This window comes from Elaeis guineensis, chromosome 3, assembly GCF_000442705.2.
Source record: "Elaeis guineensis isolate ETL-2024a chromosome 3, EG11, whole genome shotgun sequence".
In the NCBI taxonomy this organism is placed as follows: domain Eukaryota; kingdom Viridiplantae; phylum Streptophyta; class Magnoliopsida; order Arecales; family Arecaceae; genus Elaeis; species Elaeis guineensis.
Genome location: NC_025995.2, coordinates 104,343,596 through 104,367,061, shown reverse-complemented (window position 1 = coordinate 104,367,061; position 23,466 = coordinate 104,343,596). Strand labels below are relative to the sequence as shown.

The 23,466-nt window shown below is 39.2% G+C and overlaps 2 protein-coding genes across 3 annotated transcripts; one reads left to right on the top strand and one right to left on the bottom strand.

Annotated features, from left to right (window-relative positions):
* The first annotated feature begins 836 nt into the window (after window positions 1–836).
* On the top strand, window positions 837–11,543 carry LOC105041265 (uncharacterized). Of its 2 annotated transcripts, none has more exons than XM_010918149.4 (6): window positions 837–1,550; window positions 1,636–1,844; window positions 6,961–7,249; window positions 7,329–7,414; window positions 7,507–7,598; window positions 8,835–9,561. In XM_010918149.4, exons 1-6 carry the CDS (start codon window positions 1,188–1,190, stop codon window positions 9,107–9,109), a joined length of 1,314 nt encoding a protein of 437 aa, XP_010916451.1. In that variant the 5' UTR covers window positions 837–1,187; the 3' UTR covers window positions 9,110–9,561. The 2 variants fall into 2 exon arrangements, with proteins under 2 accessions (XP_010916451.1, XP_010916453.1); XM_010918151.4 differs by lacking the exon at window positions 8,835–9,561 and adding an exon at window positions 10,727–11,543 and having other exon boundaries at window positions 843–1,550.
* Window positions 11,544–18,178: 6,635 nt separating this feature from the next.
* LOC105041266 (uncharacterized) lies at window positions 18,179–23,145 on the bottom strand. The gene is made up of 3 exons (XM_010918152.4): window positions 22,862–23,145; window positions 22,567–22,772; window positions 18,179–18,675 (listed from the first exon to the last, which is right to left on the bottom strand). The coding sequence occupies exons 1-3, from the start codon at window positions 22,952–22,954 to the stop codon at window positions 18,378–18,380; spliced, it is 597 nt and encodes a 198-aa protein (XP_010916454.1). The 5' UTR covers window positions 22,955–23,145; the 3' UTR covers window positions 18,179–18,377.
* Between the last annotated feature and the right edge of the window lie 321 nt (window positions 23,146–23,466).

Sequence of the window (23,466 nt, the reverse complement as noted above, 5' to 3'; positions counted from 1 at the left end):
TAGAAAAGATTCTAATGTCCCAAAAGATTTATCCACTTAAAATTAGCTAATCAATCAGATAAGAACTATAAATGGCCATCCGTATCTCTCAAACGTCTATTCTATGTGATCTTTAATCTTGAAAAAGATGTATTAGCATATGAATCTTTACTTGCTTAAATATAAGCACACCTCATACCGACTAAAACATATAACAAGACAATATTCAAACCTGAAAATAAAAGCACGTAAAAGACCAATTTCTTGACCAAAGGAAACCCACATCATCATACCCTTCCCACAGCCACGTGCATCAAACATCGCCCCCCACGTGAATTGGGTTTACCTGATCTCCTTCCGTGTCCTCATATAAATGGCCGTTGGACAGCATGTTGTCCGTTCGAAGAACCCCAAGATAGGTTAACGGGGTCGGTTGCAAGCCGCAAGAAAAATTCCAGCCCCTATCCTTTCATTAACCCACTTCGACCCGGGGATGGAGTCGTTAAACGGTCAAAACTTAACGTTATAATCTACTCTAAATGAAGCAGTTAACGCGTTCTGACAAATCCCCTGCCCTTTTACAGCATGCAGTAATAAAACGATGAAATCAAGGCAAGAACGATAGACCTCCCCGCTCCCCAAGGCTATTTCGGTAATTAACTTCCAATATCTTTAAAAACGAGAAGGCTAATCTCAGACTGCCAGGGCGGCAATCCAGACATCCGGCTGCAACTCCAATCTCATCCACACACGTTTCCGTATGTACCCCACGTGGCAGGATCTCAACCCTTTGATTTCAAAAATCCAGACTCGGATGCCAACCCCCGCAATAGAAAACGTATTAATGGTAGTGGCTATCCTAACCGCATTCGATTTAATTAACCCCAATCCCAAATCCCTCTTCCCATTTAATTCCCTCCTTCGTCCCCTTCTCCTCGCTCCTTTGATTTCTCTCCCCTTGCGTTTCATATATCGACTCAAAGTTCGCAGCTCTTCTTCCCCTTTCTCCGTTCCCTTTCCTTTTTTGAAGTCTCTGGGATCCCCCTTTCCTTCTCCTCGTTCTGCCGTTTTCCGGTACCAAGCCCGCCGGATTCTTCTCCGTCCGCCTCCAATTGGATTCGACGGCTCAATTAGATCCCAAATCAATCCAATTGGGGATTTCTAGCCGCTAGAATTAGGGTTTCTTTCGTCTTCTAGGGTTTGTACAAATGTTGGGAACGGGCTTGCAGTTCGTTCGCGGCCATGGCGAGGATTTGTTCTACAACCCCGTCAGGGCTCGCCGAAGTCGCCATCACCATCACCAGCACTACCAGCAGGGCACTGAGTGGTCCCGGAACAGCGCCGGCGCTGGCGACTCCCCCGCTCCGGCCCCGGCTCCCAGGGAGAAGGCCGTGGTGGTGGTCCCGGAGTTCCGGGAGCGGGAGAACCGGGCCAGATTGGAGGAAGAGCCGTCGAAGGCGGTGGCTTCGCACGCCTTGGCACCGGCCCCGGCGGCGGTAACTTCTCCCTGTAATCTACATCGGTTCTTGGAGTCCACAACTCCATCTGTCCCGGCTCAGCATCTCTCCAAGGTTTGTTCGTTATAGATTCTCTTTTTAAGTTTTTGGTATTCTTGGTTCAAATCTTGGGGGTTATTTAGGTCTTATTGGTCTTCAGATGAGGATGAAGGGGTGGAGGACTCGCGATGTGGAGAAGACATATTTTGCCTTGGGGGATCTCTGGGAGTCTTTCAAGGAGTGGAGCGCGTATGGTGCCGGTGTTCCTCTGGTTCTGAATGGCAGCGACAGTGTTGTTCAGTACTACGTGCCGTATTTGTCAGTCCTTCAGTTATATGGTGAATCAAGTACGCCATCCATCAATTCTAGGTATCGAACATTGCACCAGTTCAGGGTTTTTGAATGCTTATCTTTCAATTCGAGCATGAATACTTTCTTGCTTCTTTAAATGAATTTATGCTGCATTTTTATGTTGTTATTTAAATTTGCCTCGTCTGATTGCTTTTCTATTTTTCTTTCTTTTTTGTCATTGTGCAGTGTTGTTGTGATATGATAGTCTTCAAATTTTTGCTACTGATATCATGCCTACCCAATTAGTTTTTCCTTTGATAGGAGGAAAATTTGTGCTGATTGGATTGAAGCAAATAGGATGCTAAATATATTAATTGGCACTTTGTAGCTGTTGGTTTCGCCTTAATTGTTTAAAAGCTTCCATTATCTAACATTACTTGTCTTCTTTGCTTATTTTGAAGATGTTTTCAGTGCTTAGAAATGTCTGTGATGATGGGCTGAGAGGTTATTCTATAGCTGACTTATAGTTTTGAAGTTTCTAATGTTAGGAGACAATTACATCATACTTTTTTGTTGTCATTCATCATCTACAACTTGTATTGGGATTCATGGAAGAAAGAAGTTTATTTAGATATCTGACATTCTTGGATCTGTTTTTTTGTGGAATGGAGTGGTGGTAATGCTTCATCCTAAATGTTTTCTCATGTCTCTTGGATTAGCAATATACCATCTTCTTATATACCATAGTTACATATCTATGACACTTCTTTTAATGTCAGATTGTTGTGCAGTCATTGAGTATTCTGAGGTGGCATATATACAGCTGGCATGGATTAGACATGTACTTTGGAACCAATTAACTACCAGAGCTATACAATATTTTATATTTGAAATTTTTGTAGCTTAAGGATCTATTTGGATAATCCTGTGCAACCTAGCAAGATTTAGGGGACCACAGGCTGGGCCATGCCTATATTCACAGAATTAATAGGAATACCTTCAAAGTGGGCCAGCCCAAATCCCATAAGGAAGAAAAAAAAGAGCTGCTGTCTTTTTTTCTCCCTGTGGGAACGGATTGGGAGAGCCCTGATTGGCATAGGCTGTTCTGTAAAATTAGAAATTATGTTTCCAATCCTGAGGATCCAGCACAGATTATCCAAACAAGCTCTAGGGAGAAATAAACACATCTCTGCAGGGAAGGAAATTAGATTTGTAGATTTTTCTGAAGTAGATTAAATCTATTGTTGAATAAATTTTAAAGATAAAGAACTTTATGGAGGAGAAGTAATTATATATTATATATGCAAGTAGTCAGAAAAATCACAAGCAAAGTTTCCTTTTCAAAGTTTTAGTTGACTCTCAAGTTCCATTTCTGTACTTTGAGTATAACTTCTTTGCTAAGATATTTACATGTGGAATTTGCCTCATGGCCAATATAAAATTACATAAAAATGCATAGGTATTTTTGTCTGCTTACCATTGTTCCCACATGAAAACAGAAATAAAAGAATAACCAGAAAGGGGTGGCCTCTTGCCCCTGCTGTCCCATAAAGATTTACATCTGCAGTGTTTTGTTGTTGTTTTGCACGTTTCTCTTTTTAATGCAGAGTGAGCTGAACTCTCAAACACAGGGTTTCACCATGCAAGGGCTGTGTTCAAAGTGATTGGTTTCCATTATGTTATAGTTCATTATAGGAATTGTTCACATATAGGAATTATGCATGTTAGTTATGGATAAGATAAGTCCTGTCTGGCCCATGAGATAAAATATGTTGACCCTTTATTTAGTTAGTACTTAAAATGGCAGATAACACCCCCCCCCCCCCCACATGAAGACAAAAAATTGATACCTAATTCTTTAAATTGAAGCTATAATTAGGCCCCAGAATTTTTCCATGTTCCTGCACTGAATCACTGATTCTCTTTGCTTTTGTCCATTATTTTTTGATGTGGTTCATATTACTTCCATTGGATTAATGAATTGGCTTGAACTGTTGAAGATGAACACCTTGTTCAGGCTAATTAACTACTGCAATGGACTATACTGACTTGCAAGAAATTAGAATCAAAGGCCTTCGTCCATTTCTTTCTTTGTAAGTAATTATCTGGTGATTTGGACCTGATTTATGTTGATTTGCCATGATGAAAGAAATTGGGCTTTTATGAGTTGGCTTGAGCTGTATATGAGAATGATCTTCTCTACCTCCCTTCATTTTTCTTAGTTGCAAACTGACTTGTTGCCCCTGGTTGTGGAAGGCATATAGGTGTTCCTTTCCTACTGTTTTTAGGAGAATCTAATTGGCATAAGAGGTCATATGAGGTACTATCATGGGTTCCCCTTCATATCAACTAGCTCTCATTGCACATCGCTAATGGAGAACCTCAAAACATGTTATGCTGACATGACACACTTGAGTTTCTTTGCTAGACAAGAAAGGTGCATGTCTGGTTTCATTAGGTTCTTTTGAACAACATCCCTATTAATGTGCATAGAACTTTCATATTGATGAATATTATGCTTTTGTTAAACTTGGTCACCTTGCGGTCCACTTCTGTATCTTTTTCCATGAAGGAATGATCATATTCTTTTTCTCATTCTTGTATTCTTCTCATTCTCTTTCTTACTTTATAATGCTGCAACCGAACAAGTTGGATTAATGTGATACAAGTGATCCGCTTCTCATATAAAAATGCTGCCAACTGCAAAATCCTCCTTTCTTCTCTTTTGTTTGTCTAATCTAGTGCCTATTAGAACTTGTTTATTGTCCTTATGCTTTAAGCTAAGCATTGGAAGTTCTGCTTGAAGTTTGTCAAGTAGTAGAATACCATCAAAACTTCTTTTTGATCTATGCAGCCACTTTCTGTTTTCTTACCAATAGTGCCTTGTAGGAAGACACTCATCTCTCATCTTGTATGAAAGTTGTTAGATTATCTCATATTGTTTTCAAGACAATTTTTTGCTATATAATCATCCTTTCCCATAATTAGCTGGAAATCTGGCAAATAGGCTTCATTAATAGTTCATAGGCAGAAGTCTTCTTTAAAGAAAATTTACCTGTTTCTCATTCAAAATCTTAACTTATTTCTATCATGCAATTTCTCTTCATATTCTTGAAGCCCTGTCTAATTTTACCGAAGTAAACTACATAGTTTATACTTCTAACAACTGGTGTCTTGCAGTGAAACTGGGACCCACTTAAAGATCTTCTAAATCATGATGAAAGAGGATTCTCTTGCTCTCCCCATTGTTTATTTTATTTGTAGTATACTAGTATATTTTTCACCTCCTTACTTTCAAATCTATATCAGAGTCACAAGAAGCATTAAAATCTCATTACTCTGCCTTCCATAACTTTATTCATATTGTGTTGTCTTGAAAACTAAGGAGTAGTAAGTTATATATAAATTTGGGAATCTAATTGTTTTCAGTAAATGGCTAAGAAAATCATCACATTGCTGGTGATGGACTCAAAAGCCAGCAGATCAGGCGAACTTCTATATATGCTGATTAGGTCAAGAGTTGAATTATTTGGATGACTGGATGCCCCCTTTCTTTTGAAGTTAATTATGGAGATGAATTTTTCTTGTTTACATTTGTCAAAATCAACTGTTTGTCATGTACCCTACGCACAAACATGTAATAAATGAGCTATTAGCTACCTACGACCTAGGTAATGCTGGTGCATGCTGGTCAGCACGGAGCCATATTTTCTACAAACCCTGGCATGGTTTTAGGCATCAGACTAGCTTGGCTGGCATGTTGACTTATATGACAGCACCATGATGTGCTAGACCTTGACCAGCGCAAATGGTGGGATCTTTGTTACTTTTGAACAAAATGGACTCAAACTATTCATGTTTTAGTGAACACCAGAACTATAAGAAACTGCAGAAACATTGTTGATATAGAAAAATTAATGATACAATATAAAGCATTTATTTACTGACTTGTTGATTCTATTACTATTTTTAACACAGTAGATTGGTAGTCTAAGTCATAATGATAAATACATTGGCACGTACTTTGAATTCTTTGAATGAAAAATAAGACATGCTTGACAGTTACAAAGAAGTAAGAATATCCAAAATCATATTAAATACTATATGTAACATTGGTTATGATTTATACTTTTCAGTCAAGGTGCAAGTGGTTTGATCATAAACCAGTGTTAGTAAAATGGTCCAGGCAATAACAGTTCAAAATGGAGCCATCATAGTTCTATGCACAGTTATTGTCCATCCGGTGGGTTGTCCATACTTGTGATGTTTTGAGAAAAGAATTTCTTTTAAATGAATCTTAAATTCACAACATGGAGTGACAGAATGAACAAGTAAATAAATGTTATCTGAACACTTTTAGTCATATGAGTCTTATGTGCTTTAATATTTTTTGAGAATACGTCTTTAGTTATCTCTGAATACAGGGATAAAAAATGTTTTTTCTGGATTTTGTCTTTATCATGGACATGCCAGGATAGGGTGCTGTAGTGCAAAGTCTTTACCTTCCACCCCTCCATGCCACCCCCACCCCCCCCCCCAACAACCCCCAACCAAAAAAAAAAAAGAAAAGAAAAAAGGAAAAGGAATTTTATAATTTTACTAGTTGTTTACATGGACTGACATTTTTTTTATAGATTTAGCCAGATTTTACTGATGATTCAAAAAAAGTTATTGTAAATAGCCCCTGGGTGCTGATTTTGGTGTTGTTGTCAAGGGTACTCTCAATGCTAATGCAATTAGTCCTTGGGACAAGACTTTTAACCTTTGCAGTGGATGCTAAATAGTGTACTATAGTGTGTGTCTCTTCCCAAAATGAACAAGAATTTTGTAGTTCTGCTGGTCCAAATGTCAGTGGGTGTTACAGATTATGATCTGATTCTGTCATCTTTTATGCTGGCCCTAAGACACTTGGGTTTTTTGCCTGCTTTATGATCCCCAAACTTCCCTGGAACAGCAATATTTATGTTTCTCTGATGTCATTCTTTTCTTTTTAAAAAGAGAGAAAAACTGCCTGCAGTAATTCTTTAAATTACCTCTGGATGCAGTATATCTAGTTGCAAAATTCTTATTGCACCGCATGCGGTGCAGAACGAGCTGCACCGCGCGCAGTGATTGGCGCGCATGGAGCCCCAAAGAATTGGGGGCAAAGAATTGCTCATATCTAATTTTGCATCTAATTGGGCTCATGTACCAGGCGAGCTGGTGAGGAGAGTGATGGCGATTATTATCGAGATTCTAGTAGTGATGGAAGCAGTGATTATGAACATGAAAAAGGCTTGAAGTACTCAAGGGCATGGAGTCCAAACCATCTTACTAGCACCTCCAATTTAAGGATGGATAGGCTGTCTTTGAAAGAGAAACATGTAGCCTCACAAGAAGGATCTTCAAGTGATGATGGTGATTCTGGAAGTTCTCAAGGTCACTTGCTCTTTGAGTTCCTTGAACGGGATCCTCCATACATTCGGGAACCATTGGCTGATAAGGTATGCCTCTTTCATGTTACCGACCAATTGAATGTTTATTGAACATTGTTATTGCTGCTGACAGTCTTATTACCTCTAGGTTTCTGTTCTTGCACGATGTTTTCCTGAATTAAAGACGCTCAGGAGTTGTGATTTGCTGCCATCCAGTTGGATTTCTGTGGCATGGTAAGTTTTGTTTCTGGTCAAACTCATGTGCTATCTTTATTTGGCAACTGGTAGATGTTTGTTGATGTCTTGGAGCATTGGAAATCTTGCAGGTACCCTATATACCGGATACCAACTGGACCGACACTTAGGGATTTGGATGCTTGTTTTCTCACTTTCCATTATCTTTCTACGCCGGTGATAGGTAACTTCTATCTTTATGAAATGCCAGTCAGGATGCATCTTTGGAGTAATGTATATATTAAGGATTTGGAATGCGTTGTTTTTACCTTCAAATTTCTAATTAAAAAACTTATATTAAGAAGATAATACATGGAGGAGGCCTTCGACAGATGTAGAGGACATTTCCAGTTGAAGCTTATGTATTCTTGAGATGCACGTGGAAGGAAGAAGCTGGGTCCTGCAAGGATATTTAGAAATCGACCACCACTCATGTCATGCATGGCTAGACTTGATTTCTTTGTAGTCGTAAATATAATAGCTATCAACAATAAATACAAGCCTACTACTTGTCAAATTGAAGACCTCGTGAATGAAATAAATATTTCGAAAGGCCTTCTCTGAGGATGCTCTCACACTTGGAACCCATCAAGAAACCCCCATTCAATATTTTTTGTTGTATTCATTTCAAATGGTTGCTTCACTTCCTAATGCCCTTCAAACATGAAAACCTTACTGAACCTATGATGTCTCTCTTCCTTTTTTATAATAAATGTGATTATCAAGATATAAACAATAAACATGGGGTTCGCTATATGTTACCACTTTGCTGTTGTTTCCCATCCTTCGATAAGTGCTCTAAATAGAGTAGTGTCCTTAAATATATCTTACCAGTTTAGTCTATCTCTTCATGAAAATTGTTCTTGATGATTGATTTTGCAATGGAATTTTAAGACTGATCGGTGGTCAAATTTTTAAGAAGAGAGAAGTAAACTTTGACTCCATAATCAAACGAATAAGTGCATAAGGTAAGAGATACTAGTCCCCAAATATGTAGTCTATCATGCATGATGAAAGGGGAAAGGTATAATTTTCTATCAGTTTATTATAATGCCATTCAGAAGATTACCAAAACCCCAAAGCAAATAAAAAAGGATCACTTGCTTATGGAATCCTATTCTGTAGTTGGTAAGATCCTGGTCTACCTTTGTTTTCTCATGTGTATATCTAGTTGATGTTCATGAACATGTAGGTATAGGCATATAACTTTAGAAAAGGTAAGAAGATAGGGCAGCTCTAATATGGAGCACCCTCTTAGAGTGTACCTCATGGCATTGTAAGCCCCAATTGAGGCTGGATTTTTTTTTCACTAACAATCTGCAATACAATTTTTACTAATTCTTGATCACTATTCTTTCTTTAGTTAATTCTGAGTTTCCTACAAAATTCCACAATAACAGTTGATTTTCATAATATGCAGAAGGTGATAAACATGGAAGATACACAAAAATAAGTGGCAAGAAAAAACACAGAAAGAGGGGGGGGGACCTCTACCTGAAGTCCTGCCTTAACTTTTATCACATTGATTCACTTTCCCTGCCTAAATCTCTCCAAGAGATTGTTCAAAATTTGTCAAATATAGATTCCGTTAATGTGGCTTTAAAATATGGGATGGAGCATGAATTTGTTTGCTGCATGACCAAACCATGTAATCTTAGATTCTTTCTATTAAAGTTGCTTATCTTGATTTGCTAGATCCATTATTAGATGAAGTGGAGTGATGTCTCTACCATGCGAATAATTTGTCGCATGGTTTGTGCATGGATTGTCTTGTTTTATCGAGGTCCCAAATGAATGATTTTCTGATGCTCCTTTTGTGGAATTTCAAAGCCTGTGACTTACCATTGGTCCTCGTTGGATCTTAGATGTATCAATGTTAAGGAATCTTTGATATCTTCTCATCATCTCTATGGATCGCCCATCTTGGCGCCTCCAATCTTTGCAATGTTGTTCAGATTCATCCTCTCTTATACCTCCTTTCATGCTAAAAAAACTCATCCACATATAGAAATAGATGTCTTGAACACCAAAGATCATCGAACCGCTACTGGAGGGGTATTGGCTGGCGACCGACTTGGCACAATATGGATCCATACTATACTATTCTGAGGCATATTGACAGAGAGAGCCAGAGTGGGAGAGGGAGGGGAGGAGGGGAAAAAGGGGGGCACCCCGAGGGAAACTCTAACCCAACCGTGAGAGAGAGAGAGACTTTTTGGGGTTGGGGGGGGAGGGGGGGAGGGGGGGGCATGGTGCTCACAAGTGGGGCATGGGGGGTGCTCTCAAGAGAGTTTTGAGCTGAAGGAGAGGGCGCTTAATTTTTCGGAGCCAAGGAGGGTGCTCTTTTATTTTATTCGAGCCGAGAAGCCAAACCAAAATAAATGGCTAATCCATGCCGGTCTCGGATCGCTCTAGTTTGGTACATTCCGAACCAGCCAATTCGGCATGGCTTGGTGAACCTTCCTGAGCATGCTCACCAAATCAGAATGCTGGTTTGCTACTGGATGGTTCAAATGTGGCCCTAGGTCATATTTTCAAAAGAAGGAAAGAATATCATTTCGTTAGACAAGATATGTTCACTCTTTCAAAAGATGGTGTATCTAAGGCATGAACATAATGTGTATATGAGAGAAAATATTAAAAATGAGCAATTTTGTTGTCGTCAAATCGATTCCCTTATCCATTTTTAAACCTCCATGGCGAGCCATTTCTGTCCAAGGTATTCCAGTCTTGGAAAAGATACTGTCATTTCTAGCTTTTCTGGGGCCTTTTGGCTTAAAATGAAAAAGCATAGTGAAAGAATGTTCCAACATGGGTAGCCACTTAAAATCGATCTCTGTAATAGAAAGCCAGTGTTACTGAAAGCTATTTGATTTTCTTCTCTTTTTTTTTTTCTTTCCAAGCATACTTTCATACCTAAAATTTCTTTGGTTGTTTGGTAGTGGCTTTTTTTATCAGTTAATATGATAAGTTGCTTTTTGAGAAGAACACATGGATAAGGATGACTTGAGTGATTTGCACCATCCTTTGAAATTAGACTCAAAAAAAATTCGGGGGTGGGGGGATCTGCATCATCCAGTTTTTTCTAATCATTAACTTCTGTTTCTTCCTTGAGCAGCCACACAACCACATGCTTGGCAATAATTAAAAAGACAGAAAAGAAAAAGGGAAACTAACTAGCTCTTTTCGGGGGAGGCACATTGATTAGATTTGTTAGCTGAGCCTGGATCATTTTTCTGAGTTTGAATGCATCTTATTTTTCTGTTAATTTGTATGCTTATATTATTTGTTCATTTGTCTCTACCTTTGCAGGTGCTGCTAGTGCCCCTGGTCCTGTAACTACCTATCCTCAAGGGGTTAATGGTGTTCCGAAGATCTCTCTTCCTGTTTTTGGTCTAGCCTCTTACAAGTTCAAGAGTATGATATGGACTCCTAGCGGAGGTGAGAGGCAACTTGCAGACTCCCTGCTGCAAGCTGCTGATGACTGGCTGCGTCAATACCATGTTGATCACCCGGATTTCCGGTTCTTTGCTTCACATGGTGCATGCCGGAGATAAAACTTACATATTTGCTTTTACTTTCCCTTTAAATTTCAATAGCTCCCAGTTAATCAATCGTGGAAGGTAGGATGGTTACTCATCTTGCAGGCCTGACGTTATTTCAATAGGCCTTTGCATTTGTGTCCCGTTCTGTCATTACAGAAGTAGGAGGGAAGGATATCTGATATAAAATAGGAGGAAAAAAAGGTAAAAAAAAGAAAAAAGAGGAAGGAGATGGAAATTAAAATCCCATGTGTTGGAAAGTTTTTTTTTTTTAAAGAAAAAATAGGACTTTTTACGTGAAACGGAGTGAAACCTGAAGAAAAAAATTGGTGGAAGCACGCCGCTTCATTTGCAGAATCTGATGGGATACAATGGATGGTAAAAAAGGGGTGGAAGTTTGGGGGGTTCATTTGCACAGATACCCAAATGGACGCGAGTTTTTTTTGTATGTCCTGGTAAGTCAGTAACCTGTGCCTAACTTAACATTGTTGGCATATCTAATGACGCCCCTCTGTTGTCCATCTTAAATTGGACCAACTTTGTTTGTAGCATGATGGTTACTTTTAAATACATTAAAATTAGATTTACATCTCGCTTTTTGTAAACTCATGTTGTCTTTTTCTTTATCGTCTCTGTTTGAGCAGCATGCCTGTGATGTAGAATAACGATAATAGTGGTGTGAGAATGAAACGTGTGGATGTGGCGTGGTCTGGTTTCACCTTTAGTGTATATTGAAACAAGCCTTGCTTGCCTGGGTCAGTTCTGACGCTGCTCTCGAGCATGGTTTCTGCGAGGTTTACAGTATTTTGGCTGGTGTGAAATATTAGTTGGTGTCAAATTCTCTGATTAAACTGCATTTGGACTTAAGCGTCACTGCTCCTAAAGTTCTCGGAAGTCCTTACCCGAGGAGAAGGTTCCAAGTCCTGTTGGGGTCTGGTTCATGAACACGTACAGGTAAATTGTTGCATTAAATTGTGGGCCCTGTTGTGGTCTGATCGCTGAACAGGTACAGGCATAATGTTACATTTGGTGGTGCTGATGTGCTGAATTGGCGTTCTAAAAATTATGATCAAATAGATACACTTTTGTACCTTTTTTTTGTTTGTATTATTTATGCTTTTTGGATATCATAGATTTCCTTTCATATTGTTTTTTTTTTTTTTTGGTAGAAATTTCCTTTCATATTGTTTAAGGCTATGGAAGAGTAGCGATCTGCCTATGGAAGAGCGTGGGCCATGAACATAATGGGACCATCCTGTTCAATCACACTATGGAAATAAACCACACTAACATGACCTCCACTTTGTAAGTGGAAGCTGACGATGCAACAGCGAAGTAGGTTCCTGTTTGACCAATCAATAAAAGTGAGTCCCTGCCAAAGGTCATGGGGCCTCAAACTAGGTTCACATTGGTGAGCTTTTCACTTTTTACCCGTGTGAACCCCATTCCCAACAAGCGCGGGACTGGGGAGTTCGCATCCTTTTTCGCCTCCGAAAGTTGGTTGTGTATGCAGTTGCACGACACTGTTCATTAGAAGTAGGAGAGGAATCATGTTTAACCCTCAGGAAACCTGATGGTGTTCCTCATGGTGGCATGAGAATGGGTTGGAGTCCATCAACCCCAAGGAGAAGGTCAAGTAATTTTGTTATCAGATGCAGTCAAAGCCATGCAGTACAATATTACCTGCGTTAGTTGCCAGGAGCCGAGGTCACCCTTCAAGCAAGCGACGGAGATCTATGCACTAATGCCATTGATTTTAAAGTATATTACAGAAATATTTTTTAAATTTTAGATTAATTTTACTTATAATTTTTGAATTTTAAAAAAATATTAAATTAATTTTTTAAATTTTTGAGATATTTCAAAATAATCCTATCATTTATTTTCATTAACGAAATGATGTCACGTGATCATCACATTATATTATTATTTTATAGAATGGTTAAGCTATCTTTATCTCCACCTTCTTCTTCCTTCCTACTCTCGTTCGCTCCCCTCCTTTTTCGTTGCCGGCGTCCCTCTTCTTTCTCCCTTTTTTCATCTTCATCTATTTTTTCTTCTCATATTCCTCCTCCAAGCTCGCTCCTAAGCTCTTTTCTTTCTTGGTGGGTCATTCCATCTCTACCCATTTTTTGCCAGCGATCCCTCCTTTCCTCTCCTCCCCTTCTCTCCATCCTCCTCCAAACCTACCCATGAGCTCTTTCCCTCCATGACGACTTCCTCCACCTCCATCCCTTTTCGTTGACAACTCATCCTTCCTCCCCTTCCTCCTCACCCCTTCTCCTCCTTGTCATCCTCCTCCAAGATCGTCCATAAGCCATCTTCCTCCATAGAGATTCCCTCCACCTCTGCCCATTCCTTGCCAGCAACCTTTCCTTACCCCTCCTTCCCTTCCTCCTTATCAACTTTTCTTTATTCTCCTTCAAGTTTGTCTACGAGCCCTCATCCTTCCATAGCATCTTCCATTACTTTCGCCTCTTCTCACTAGCAACCCATCTATTTTCTTTTCCTTCTTTCTCATTGTCTTCTCCTCTTCCAACTGTCTATGAGTCCTCCTCCATGGTGACCTCCACCTTCATCCTTTTTTGCAGGTGACTCCTCATTCCCTCTCCTCTCCTTCCTACTCATCTTTTTCTCCTCCTGCAATCTCGTTCATGGGGTCTTCAACACTGACCTCCACAATCTCACCCTTCTCTGCGGCGACACCTTCCATCTCCACTCATTTTTCATCGATAATTCTTCTTATATGAATAAGGGATACCATCATCTATTGAAATGGTAAGTGAATACTATTTATTGGTAAGTAAATTGTAGGATAATTTTGAAACATCTCAAATATTGAAATGACTAATTTAATATTTTTTAAAATTAATAGAATATAATTGAAATTGGATTGAAATTAAGAAAATTTTTTTGTAATTTATCTCTGGTTTCAATGGATAAGCTCCAAGAGGAGATGAGTTATTAAATGAGAAGTCAGAGGTCTTCGGGACAATGCAGGCACTGACGGCCATCAAAATACCAAGGTGGTCGAGACTTGTTAATAAGATACTAAACGTGCCGTTGCATGTGGTCCACCAGGACCATGGGGACAAGAACAAAGATATTGTTCTGAGAGCTTCTCCCCACCAACCTGGAATGAGGCACTACCGAAAAAACACTAGTCTCAGAAAGGTTTTAGTTTTCTTGCGTTTGGAGAAGGGGCGGACTGCAATTCAATTGGTAATTATCATCTTTTCCATGAGATGCTTGCTTCTGTTTCAGTAGATCGACTAAAGTAGAGAAAAATGTATGACCCTAGAAAGGGTCCAGGCTTTATTAAAGAAATTGGCTAATAGCATAGTCTATATAGCTACTGTTAGTTTCTATCATTTTCTTTTGGTAAACAGTTTCTATCAATAGCAATAGTTTCTATCATTTTTTGCTGGATTCATCACACATGATAGTTGATTTATCACTGCTATACAAAAGAAACAAGTTTTCTTGCACATAAAAGGAATTCTCGGCTTAGCCTGATTTCATCTTTAATATACACATGAAATGCCAGATGATGCCGTTGAATGCCAGCATCTGAAGCCATCTTTGTTGGAGTTTATCTAATTAACCCATCCAGATGTAGCCCACATTAATACGTATTGAGATTTATTTTACATATTTTAGATTGATTTGAATTTTGATTAAAAATAAATCTTCGATAAATTAATAGAGATATATTTGATAGTTTGATAAAATTTAAATTCTACGCAATCATCGTAGATAATGTCCATCTTTCAATCTTTGCAATTGATTCAAATACTACTTCTAATGGACGAAATATGTTATAAAAAGAACACCCCCTATAAACTTAATCCTCAATTTATTCGAAAACCTGTGAGATCCTCTCTATTAAAAATTCTTGAAGTTGAAATTGAAAAATTAAGATGCTTCTTATGAGAAGCACATCCAACTTGATTCTTTGGTGATTGCAAGATGCAGGTAGCTGCAGACTGATTTATCGTAGATCATTGCAGGCTAAAAAAAAAATTCTGGACAACATTTCAATAGCTTCATCCTTTTGTAAATTTTATTACCCTATAAAGTTTTTATACTGTAATATCAGAGTCTAGGATCCGTTCTTCTTCTAAGAGTCATCAAGATCTGGATCTGTCCTCAGATTTTATAAAGAATTTATGATTTTATTTTAAAGACCTGCGACATATTTATTTTTTTTTTAAAAAGGGCTGAAATATTGTTCGAATAAATAAAAAAAAAATTAAAGAAAGAAGGAGAAGCCTTCTCCTCCCATCACAGTGGCCGGGCTCTCGCCGGCGTCCTCGTTTGATGAGGATGGCCGGAACTCCGGCCTGCCGGTGCCACCCAATGCACAGCCGCCGGCAACCACCCATTAAATTTAAAAAAAGAAAAAAAAAAGGAGGAAAAGCCGTCGGATTTTGGTAAACCGGGGTCCTCCTTGATCGCCGGTGGAAATCGGCCAAAATCCTTAGGAAGACAGCGGCGGACAACTGATTTGGGGTTTTCCGACCGCCGCCAACCAGATTTTTGGGAGAAGGATGCCGTCAGAGTTCTTTTAGTTTAGAAACCCCCACCGATCTCCCATCCATTGTCCGATCGCCGGCATACTCGTCAGGAAACCGGTGGAGGGTATTGAGAAGAGGGCGGCAGTGCACCGATTGAGGTTTTCCGATGACCGCCAACCGGGATTTAGAGGGGAGAAGCGCCGGTTGTGGGCTCCTTCTTCACCGTCGATCACCCCTCAAAGGGACCACCGCCCGATCACCGACGGTCGGGAAGGCGGTCTCAGACCAGCCGCCGGTGATTGAGGACGGCCGGTGACTCATCGCCGGTGTTTACAGATAGCTGGCATGGGGTTAGGGATGGCAAAATTAATCCGACCCGATGGGTATACATCCTATCCCAACCCGATCAAACTCGAAAAATAGAGTTTGACTGGGTTTGGGTAAAACTCGAAAACTATAGTACGGATATGGGTAGGGTATGGGTAGTGCTATTTTCTATCCGAACCCGATCCGAACCTATGGATATAGGTAATATCCGAACCCATATCCGAATATATATATATATATCCGAATATATATATATATATATATATATATATATATATATATATATATATATATATATATATATATATATATATATATATACACATACATATATATATATACACATACATATATACATATCCGAATATATATATACATATACATATATACACACACACATATATATGATCTCTCTCTTTCTCTCTCTCTCTCTCTCTCTAATTATATATAATTATATATATGTATGTATGTATATGTATGCATGCATATATGTATGCATGTATGTATGTGTGTGTGTTAGAAGTGTGTATGTGCGTATGTATGTATGTATATATATATAATTGGTAATTCTATTTTTGATTGATAATATGTATAAAATTATTTTACTTTTTTTTTTGTATAGAATGGATGGGTATGGGTTGGGTATGGAGCGGGTATGGATTGGGTATGGAGAAATGGGTTACCCACGGGTATCCCCGAATCCGTTGGGTATGGGGATGGGTATCTCTTTTCTTACCCGATTGGGTATCGGGTAGGGTTTGGATATAGGGTATTAAGTTCGGGTTTGGGGATGGGTAGTATACTACCCGACCCAAACCCTACCTATTGCCATCCCTACATGGGGTTTGGGGTTTGATCAGGAGAACGAGAGGAAGAAGAGAGGTTCAGCGGGTTCGGGTTTTGGGTTTCAACCCGAAAACCGAAACCCATTTGAATGAAGGGCACTTTTGTATAAAAGCCCCTGATAAGGAATATATTACATAAGGGTCCTCATAAATTACATTTCAATCCCTACATAGAGTTTATTATGCAAAAATCTCTTTAGATTATTACTTAGTCCCTGTCATAAAGTTTATTACATTAAATCCTCTAATAATCATGATATAGTCCCTATCACCTAGTTGTATTGCATAAAAATCCTTAAACTTGGACTTTACATATTTTTATGTGTTGTTTAAATTGTTTATATACGAATAAAGCATTACAGACCTATTATTATGCTCTTGATGATATATTCATATCATATTTAGCATATAAAATTTATTGATACTATTTATAAAAAATTAAAACTTTTTTGTTTGATTGTTTCGACACGATCACCAAAATAATCACAAATTTTTAAAATAAAATTTTTTTTATAAAATATAATTTTGAATAAATTTAATTGATCCAATAAATTTTTTTTAATAGTATCATAATTATGTCAAAACTATCGAAATGTTGATTCACCCACAAAAGAGTCTTTATATTCGAAGTTTAGATGCATGAAATAGCAAGAATATATGTTGGATCGAATAACATTTTTATATCCAAAGATATAATACTTTTTTATACCCAATATACATATCCTATTAAGTTCACTAATGATATGATACATCACTAAATGAATATAATCATTAACATATCATGACACTCACCCAAAAGAGAGACACAATGATACATCTGATTGTCCCATAAAATTTTTATAATTCTACCTTCCACGATATAGAGCATTTTATGAGCAGCTTAATCTTGACCCAAATTCATCTTACTCGATTAATAAACATGGAATTTATTTTGATGAAATGACCTTATTGGCTGAAGATTCTTACATTCTCTAGGCGGATGGGATCAAGGAAATCTGGAGATTTAGGCATTCGTAGGCTGATTTTAGAGATCAGGACTTACTCAGACATGATACTGTTGCATTCAGTGACCCTAACTCTTTGCGGGTTTAAATGATTTGTCTGAAGGCGTACGCCGGCTGGGTCAGATTCTACAGCATGGGGGATTAATTTTAGGACATTCTGCTGAAAGTGCATGATGGACTCATCTGGGAAGTCAAAAATAGCACGAGTACCTTTTTTTTTGGTAGGTTCAACCTGAAGGTTTAAACCATTTTAGGATGTGGATTGCCTGCAGCAGTGTTGATGATAACAGACGCTCACCATCCCTGTTACAATAATCTTAAAACCGGTGCCAGTATTCATGCTTGTTATCACCCGCCAGTAAGCAGTGCTGATGACCTGAAGGTGTTGAGTCAGAAATGACACTGAATTATGTCAGAGCCACAAGTAGCAAACTTGATTGCATGACACAACCATTAATTATGATGCTAATCCACTCATTAAGATGGAAGGATTTCACGTAAAACTGGCAAGACAGTGCTCCAGATGCAATTAGTAGTTGCCAACTGCAATCATTCTTTCATAAGAACTACACAATCCTCAGAAAGATATTTTACTGCATGAGATTGTTTCCAGGGTTGTCCTCTTGGTTGATCACCATATTTTTACCAGCATTACCTTCATAATTTTAACAGCAAAAGAAGCTCTCGTATAGATATAAGAAAACAGAATGATACAACAAGAACCTCTTTTAAGTCTTGGGCACTCCAAACTCGCCTTTTTCTGGACCATACTCTGCCATTCCTATGCCACCTTCATTTTGGTGCCTCACCCACCCTCCAGTGTCAGCCTTGGAGTAGCTCCAATAAAATATAAGCGACGCCACCATTGAAACCAGAACCAATGCAGCTGCCGCTGCAAAGACCCCTTTCCGCAATGCTGCACATGATAACAAGTCCCGCTTCATATAGTAGCCCAGATACTTTGTGTGGTATGCGTTCCTAGCTGACCCTGCCAAGAGGCATGCTTCCGCCACCACAAAACTTAACCTGGAGATCAGAATAAACATGATAAACTAATCTATTTTGGGTGTCATGGGTCACATCATTGAATGGAATTTTCATGTTGCAGTTCCTACTGTTCATAATAGTCATTACCGAAACTTCTCCTATGCAAGGTCTCTCAATCAGTTTTCAGCATTTGTGTTCATTTTATTTTTAATGACCATGCATCTTTCTCAGTTACATGCCCAGGGGTCCCCTATAGGACTTGAATCAAAACTACCATGAGCACGGCAGGGTGTCGTCCACCAAACTAGTTTCAGATCACTATCACACGAGGTTTCATGATGGCATTTCTAGGACAAGAACTAATTGATAAAATGCACTTTCAGTGGTGTCTACCGAACCATCTCAAATTAAACAGTTCGGGACATACTGAACCGAACCAATCAGAAACCAGAATAGTTCAGCCACCCAAAACAAAAAAGGGCGAGTCATTTAGATCCAGTCCAAGCCAAGCTAAACCAACCAATTCCACCTAGTTTTAGGCGATTCTAACTAGGTACAGCTGGGCCGAACTAGACCTTTTTACAAAACCCAAACTCCCCTCATTCAATCTCCCTCTCTTCTCTCCTCTTCAAAACCTAGCTATGGTCCTCTCCCCCCACCCTTGGGCCCTCCGCCTCACCATTGTAGACCTAGCTTATGGCTCCAACCCTAACTGATGATCTCTAGTCTCGAACGATAACCTCTGACCTTGATTGATAACCTTCGACCTTGATTGATAACCTTCAAGCCCTACTCGACGAGCTTTGACCCCGATCGATGAGCTCCTCCCAAGATCAACAAGCTCCAACCCTTGATAGATGAGCTCCGACCCCAAATCAACAAGCTTCTGCTCCAGATTAACAAGCTCTGACCCCCAATTGACAGCCTCCAGCCCCAATCGACAACCTCTAACACTCAATTGATGATCTCTGACACCCGATCCATGATCTCCGGCACCCGATCGACAACCTCCAGCACCCAATTGATGACATTCGACACTCGATCGCCAATCTTCAACTCCGATAGATGACCTTGGACCCTCAATCCAACCCCCCTTCTCTCTCCACCTTTTCTTCTCTCTTGCTTGCTTGTCTGCTCTCGCCAGCATCGTCAGCACCTAATTGGCACTGGCATGTATACTATATTGGTAATGATATAGTACCATATCATACCGATGTAGTATCTAACCAGTACAGATCATGGTACCAATTTTGTGAACCTTGCTTAATCTCATTACTAATTTGATATGGCATATGTACAATAAACTAGAGAAATCTGGATCACTTGTAAAACGATGCACCAATTTCATTATTCGTAGATTAGCACAGCAAAAAAAAGAGATGATATGAGAATATACATCCCAAAAATGGATACATTACATAGCTAACTACCAGACTAATAAGTACACTCTTGTGAATGACTTGCCATGTGAAAATATAACAAAATTCATTAATTTAATCAGAAATCTAAATGCCCTTATACTATTTTTTCTGATAAATTTTTCAATACAATAATAGATATCACAATCTTCTTTATAAAAGTTGGTTCTGGTTACTTAGCAAAATGATCAGAGAACAGGTTAAAAAATACATATATCCTTGAAGTATGGATAATGCATGTATTTTGTAAATTTCAATTAACATCATCAAATTTGTCTGATGTTGCAAGATTTATTTTGTTATTTTTACATTCTTTTATGTTTCTTTATGAAGGTGATAGACTCAAGTAGCATCATAAACAGATATAGAATAGGTTGATAAAGCTAATGATGCTGCAAGCAAGCAATAAGATAGCATGTATTTCCCATCCAGAGTTGAAAGAGCTCTTGATGTTCAAAGTCGTCAAGACCTAGCATGCTGTAACTGCTGAAGTAATAAAGATAACCTACAGCTCCATAAGCTGGGGGATTTAATGTGGGAGACACTCAAATATGCTTACCACAAAATAAGTAAATTAAAACAATAGAAAGGAATAAACATGGTTGCATCTGACCCATTAAAACGAATTCCAGAAATTTTGAATAGATTATTATTTGGTAAGCCAACTAAATTTATAGATGGCAAAATAAATTTAGCCTAATCTTCAAAGTGTTGTTTATTGCATATTTGACATGCAATTTGGCATTTTCTTTTATCTCAAGAAAACTGATTTTCTTGAAGAATGGAGAAAATTTACAAGGTGAATATGATTTGGAAAAATATCACATTAAGAAGAGAGTGGGGGGGGGGGGGGGGGGGGGCTGTTGGTTTGGGGGGAGTTGGGGCCTTTAATTGGAATAGGAATGGGAGACTCCCATTCCAACCATTTGGTTGGGCAAAGTCCCATCCTGATTTCGATTCCAAAATGGGATGGAAATAACCCAATCCCTCCAAAATCCAATTCCAACTCTCCCATAAGGATTCAAATCTCCATTCTGATTCCGATTCTTATTCCAATCACAAACGAAATGCGTCGGGGTACATGGCCATTCCGATTCCCATTCCAATCCATTCAGATTCTTATTCCAATCCAAATTCCAGTCACGAACCAAACACCCCTCCAAAAGTTTGTCCCAGAACCATAGGATCTAAGAGCTCATTACTACAAGTATCAGCTCAACACAAGGTCCACATGGCATGAGAAGCTTAGTTCCAGGAACTTTTTACTTTCAGCAATGCACCCTCAATCATCTTTTGGAATTTCTCATCAATCAGATCCCAAAAAATGGATAATTCAAGCAATCCTACTGCTCATGCAAATAGCTAGTGCAAAACAACTATAACTAAATCAATTTTAAAACCTCCTAAGTTCACATAATTATCACCAATAACCATCAGACCTTGTCCCAGCTATTTGGATCAGTTCATGAATGCTCTATCACCAAACTTTCCTATAGAGGGCTCTCTCAAATATCATATCAAGCTTTTCCATAATTATCATTGCAACTTTGATTTATCTTACCTAAGGTCTTACCCTCCTCTTCCTAAATTCTTCATCAAGGATACGAGTCCCTGCATTTATGGGAGCCCCCTCTATCTTCATGGTATAAGCCTAAACTACCTCAATCAATTCTCCATCACTCTGTCCACAATTTTCTGCAGCTACTACAAGCCCTCTAACATATTCATGTTTCATTATATGTCTCCTGTTTCGCGCAAACCCATCTTAGCATTCTTAATTTCTGATACAGCATTAAACCAGCCAAGCTTTAACATGTAAATCCAAATATTAAAACAGTCGACAAGATCTAAGTCCCGTGACTGCCAAGTTAACATGCATTACACAATAAGAAGAGAGAAGGTATGACCATTTTCGTTGGACTCCAACTCATAAATATGGTTCTTGTATAAATTGATTTATACAAGAGAAGAAGGATCCGACTTTTAGATTGTGACTACCACGAAAAGCAACTATGTCATGTCATTTGTCTTGTCATCTGGATCATAATAATCTGTCGAAACCAAGCCGTCTTTGTCCGGAGCATCCTAATAACGTGCTGGAACAGTTATATACCCCCACTTCCCCCAACTCATATTGTAGAGATATTCCGAGTGAAATAGTTTGTGTCAATTGTTGGTTTTTAAAATCATGCACAATTCACGAAGACAAAAATCTTGAGAACCACTTTACTTCCCTTTTTTTTTTTCGTTAAAATAAATCAAACGACTACGAGGCAAAGAATCAACCGGCAAGATCTACGAGACTATGACGAGGACAACTTCTTTTTTTTAAAAAAAAAAAGCATTTCCAAGTGCGCTTGTGAGTAGACACGGAGTCTTCTTCCATTAGAAAAATCAATCAAAAATAGATTAATGGAAGAGGCAGTGTAAAATAATCAGCCACCGTCCGATGTCTCCAATACTTGCCTCCATCTCCATGTGACAGGAAATAAATCGAAGCGACCAAATTTACCAGGAGAGAACGAAGGAAGCAACGGCGCAGGTCCTGCGCCCACCGGCGGCGAGCCCCCGGCCGAAGAAGAGGCAGCGGGTGACAGCGCTCACCACCGCCTGGCTCACCAGTAGCATCCCGAACGCCCCCACCCCGTACGCCGTCGACGCGTCCGAATCGTACTGGCAGTACGTCCGCTCATCATACTCGTCTGGCACCACCCTCCCCTTTATATCGATAAGAAGAAAAGAAAGAAAAGTTAGAAACAAAGGGCAAAGGAAGTAGAAGATGGGAGAAAGGGAGTGAGAGAACTCACCGTGCTCCTCCTCATCTCTGCTCCCACGGCGAGAACGAAGGCGAAGACGTCGAGGAACAAGATCGCAGCTACCACCGGGATGGAGATCCCCATCACCACTACTGTTCCCCACCGAGATTATTATTAGATCCCCTTATACGTTACTCTCTTCTTGGAAATCCTATATCCCCGTCTACCTCTGTAGCGAGCCCTGCTTTCCCATTTCTTCTTCTTTTATCCAACGTTTCCGCCACTCCTCTTGCTTTTTTTTTTCCTCGGTTCTCCCACTTTTTCGACGGGCGGTGACGATTTTAATATGAATTGGGAGCTCAAATTTGTCCCCTTGATTGGTTGAGTAAGAAGGCACCCGAAAACTGGGGCCTTGGACACTGCCGGAAATGCAAGGGACCAAGTGGATCGGACGGTAAAGAAGGGAAGACAGCTGTGTTTTCTTGGGTTTTCTATTATTATCATCGGGTGTATGGTAAAGGACAGCGGACAGAGATGTAGACAAATGAAAAGTCTCGCAGGGCTCTGGTTTTTGTGTTCCCCCCTTAATCGCTTCCTTTTCTCTTTACCAGTGTGCCAGGCTGTGCTGATAGGACAGCTTCTTTATTTAGTGGCTC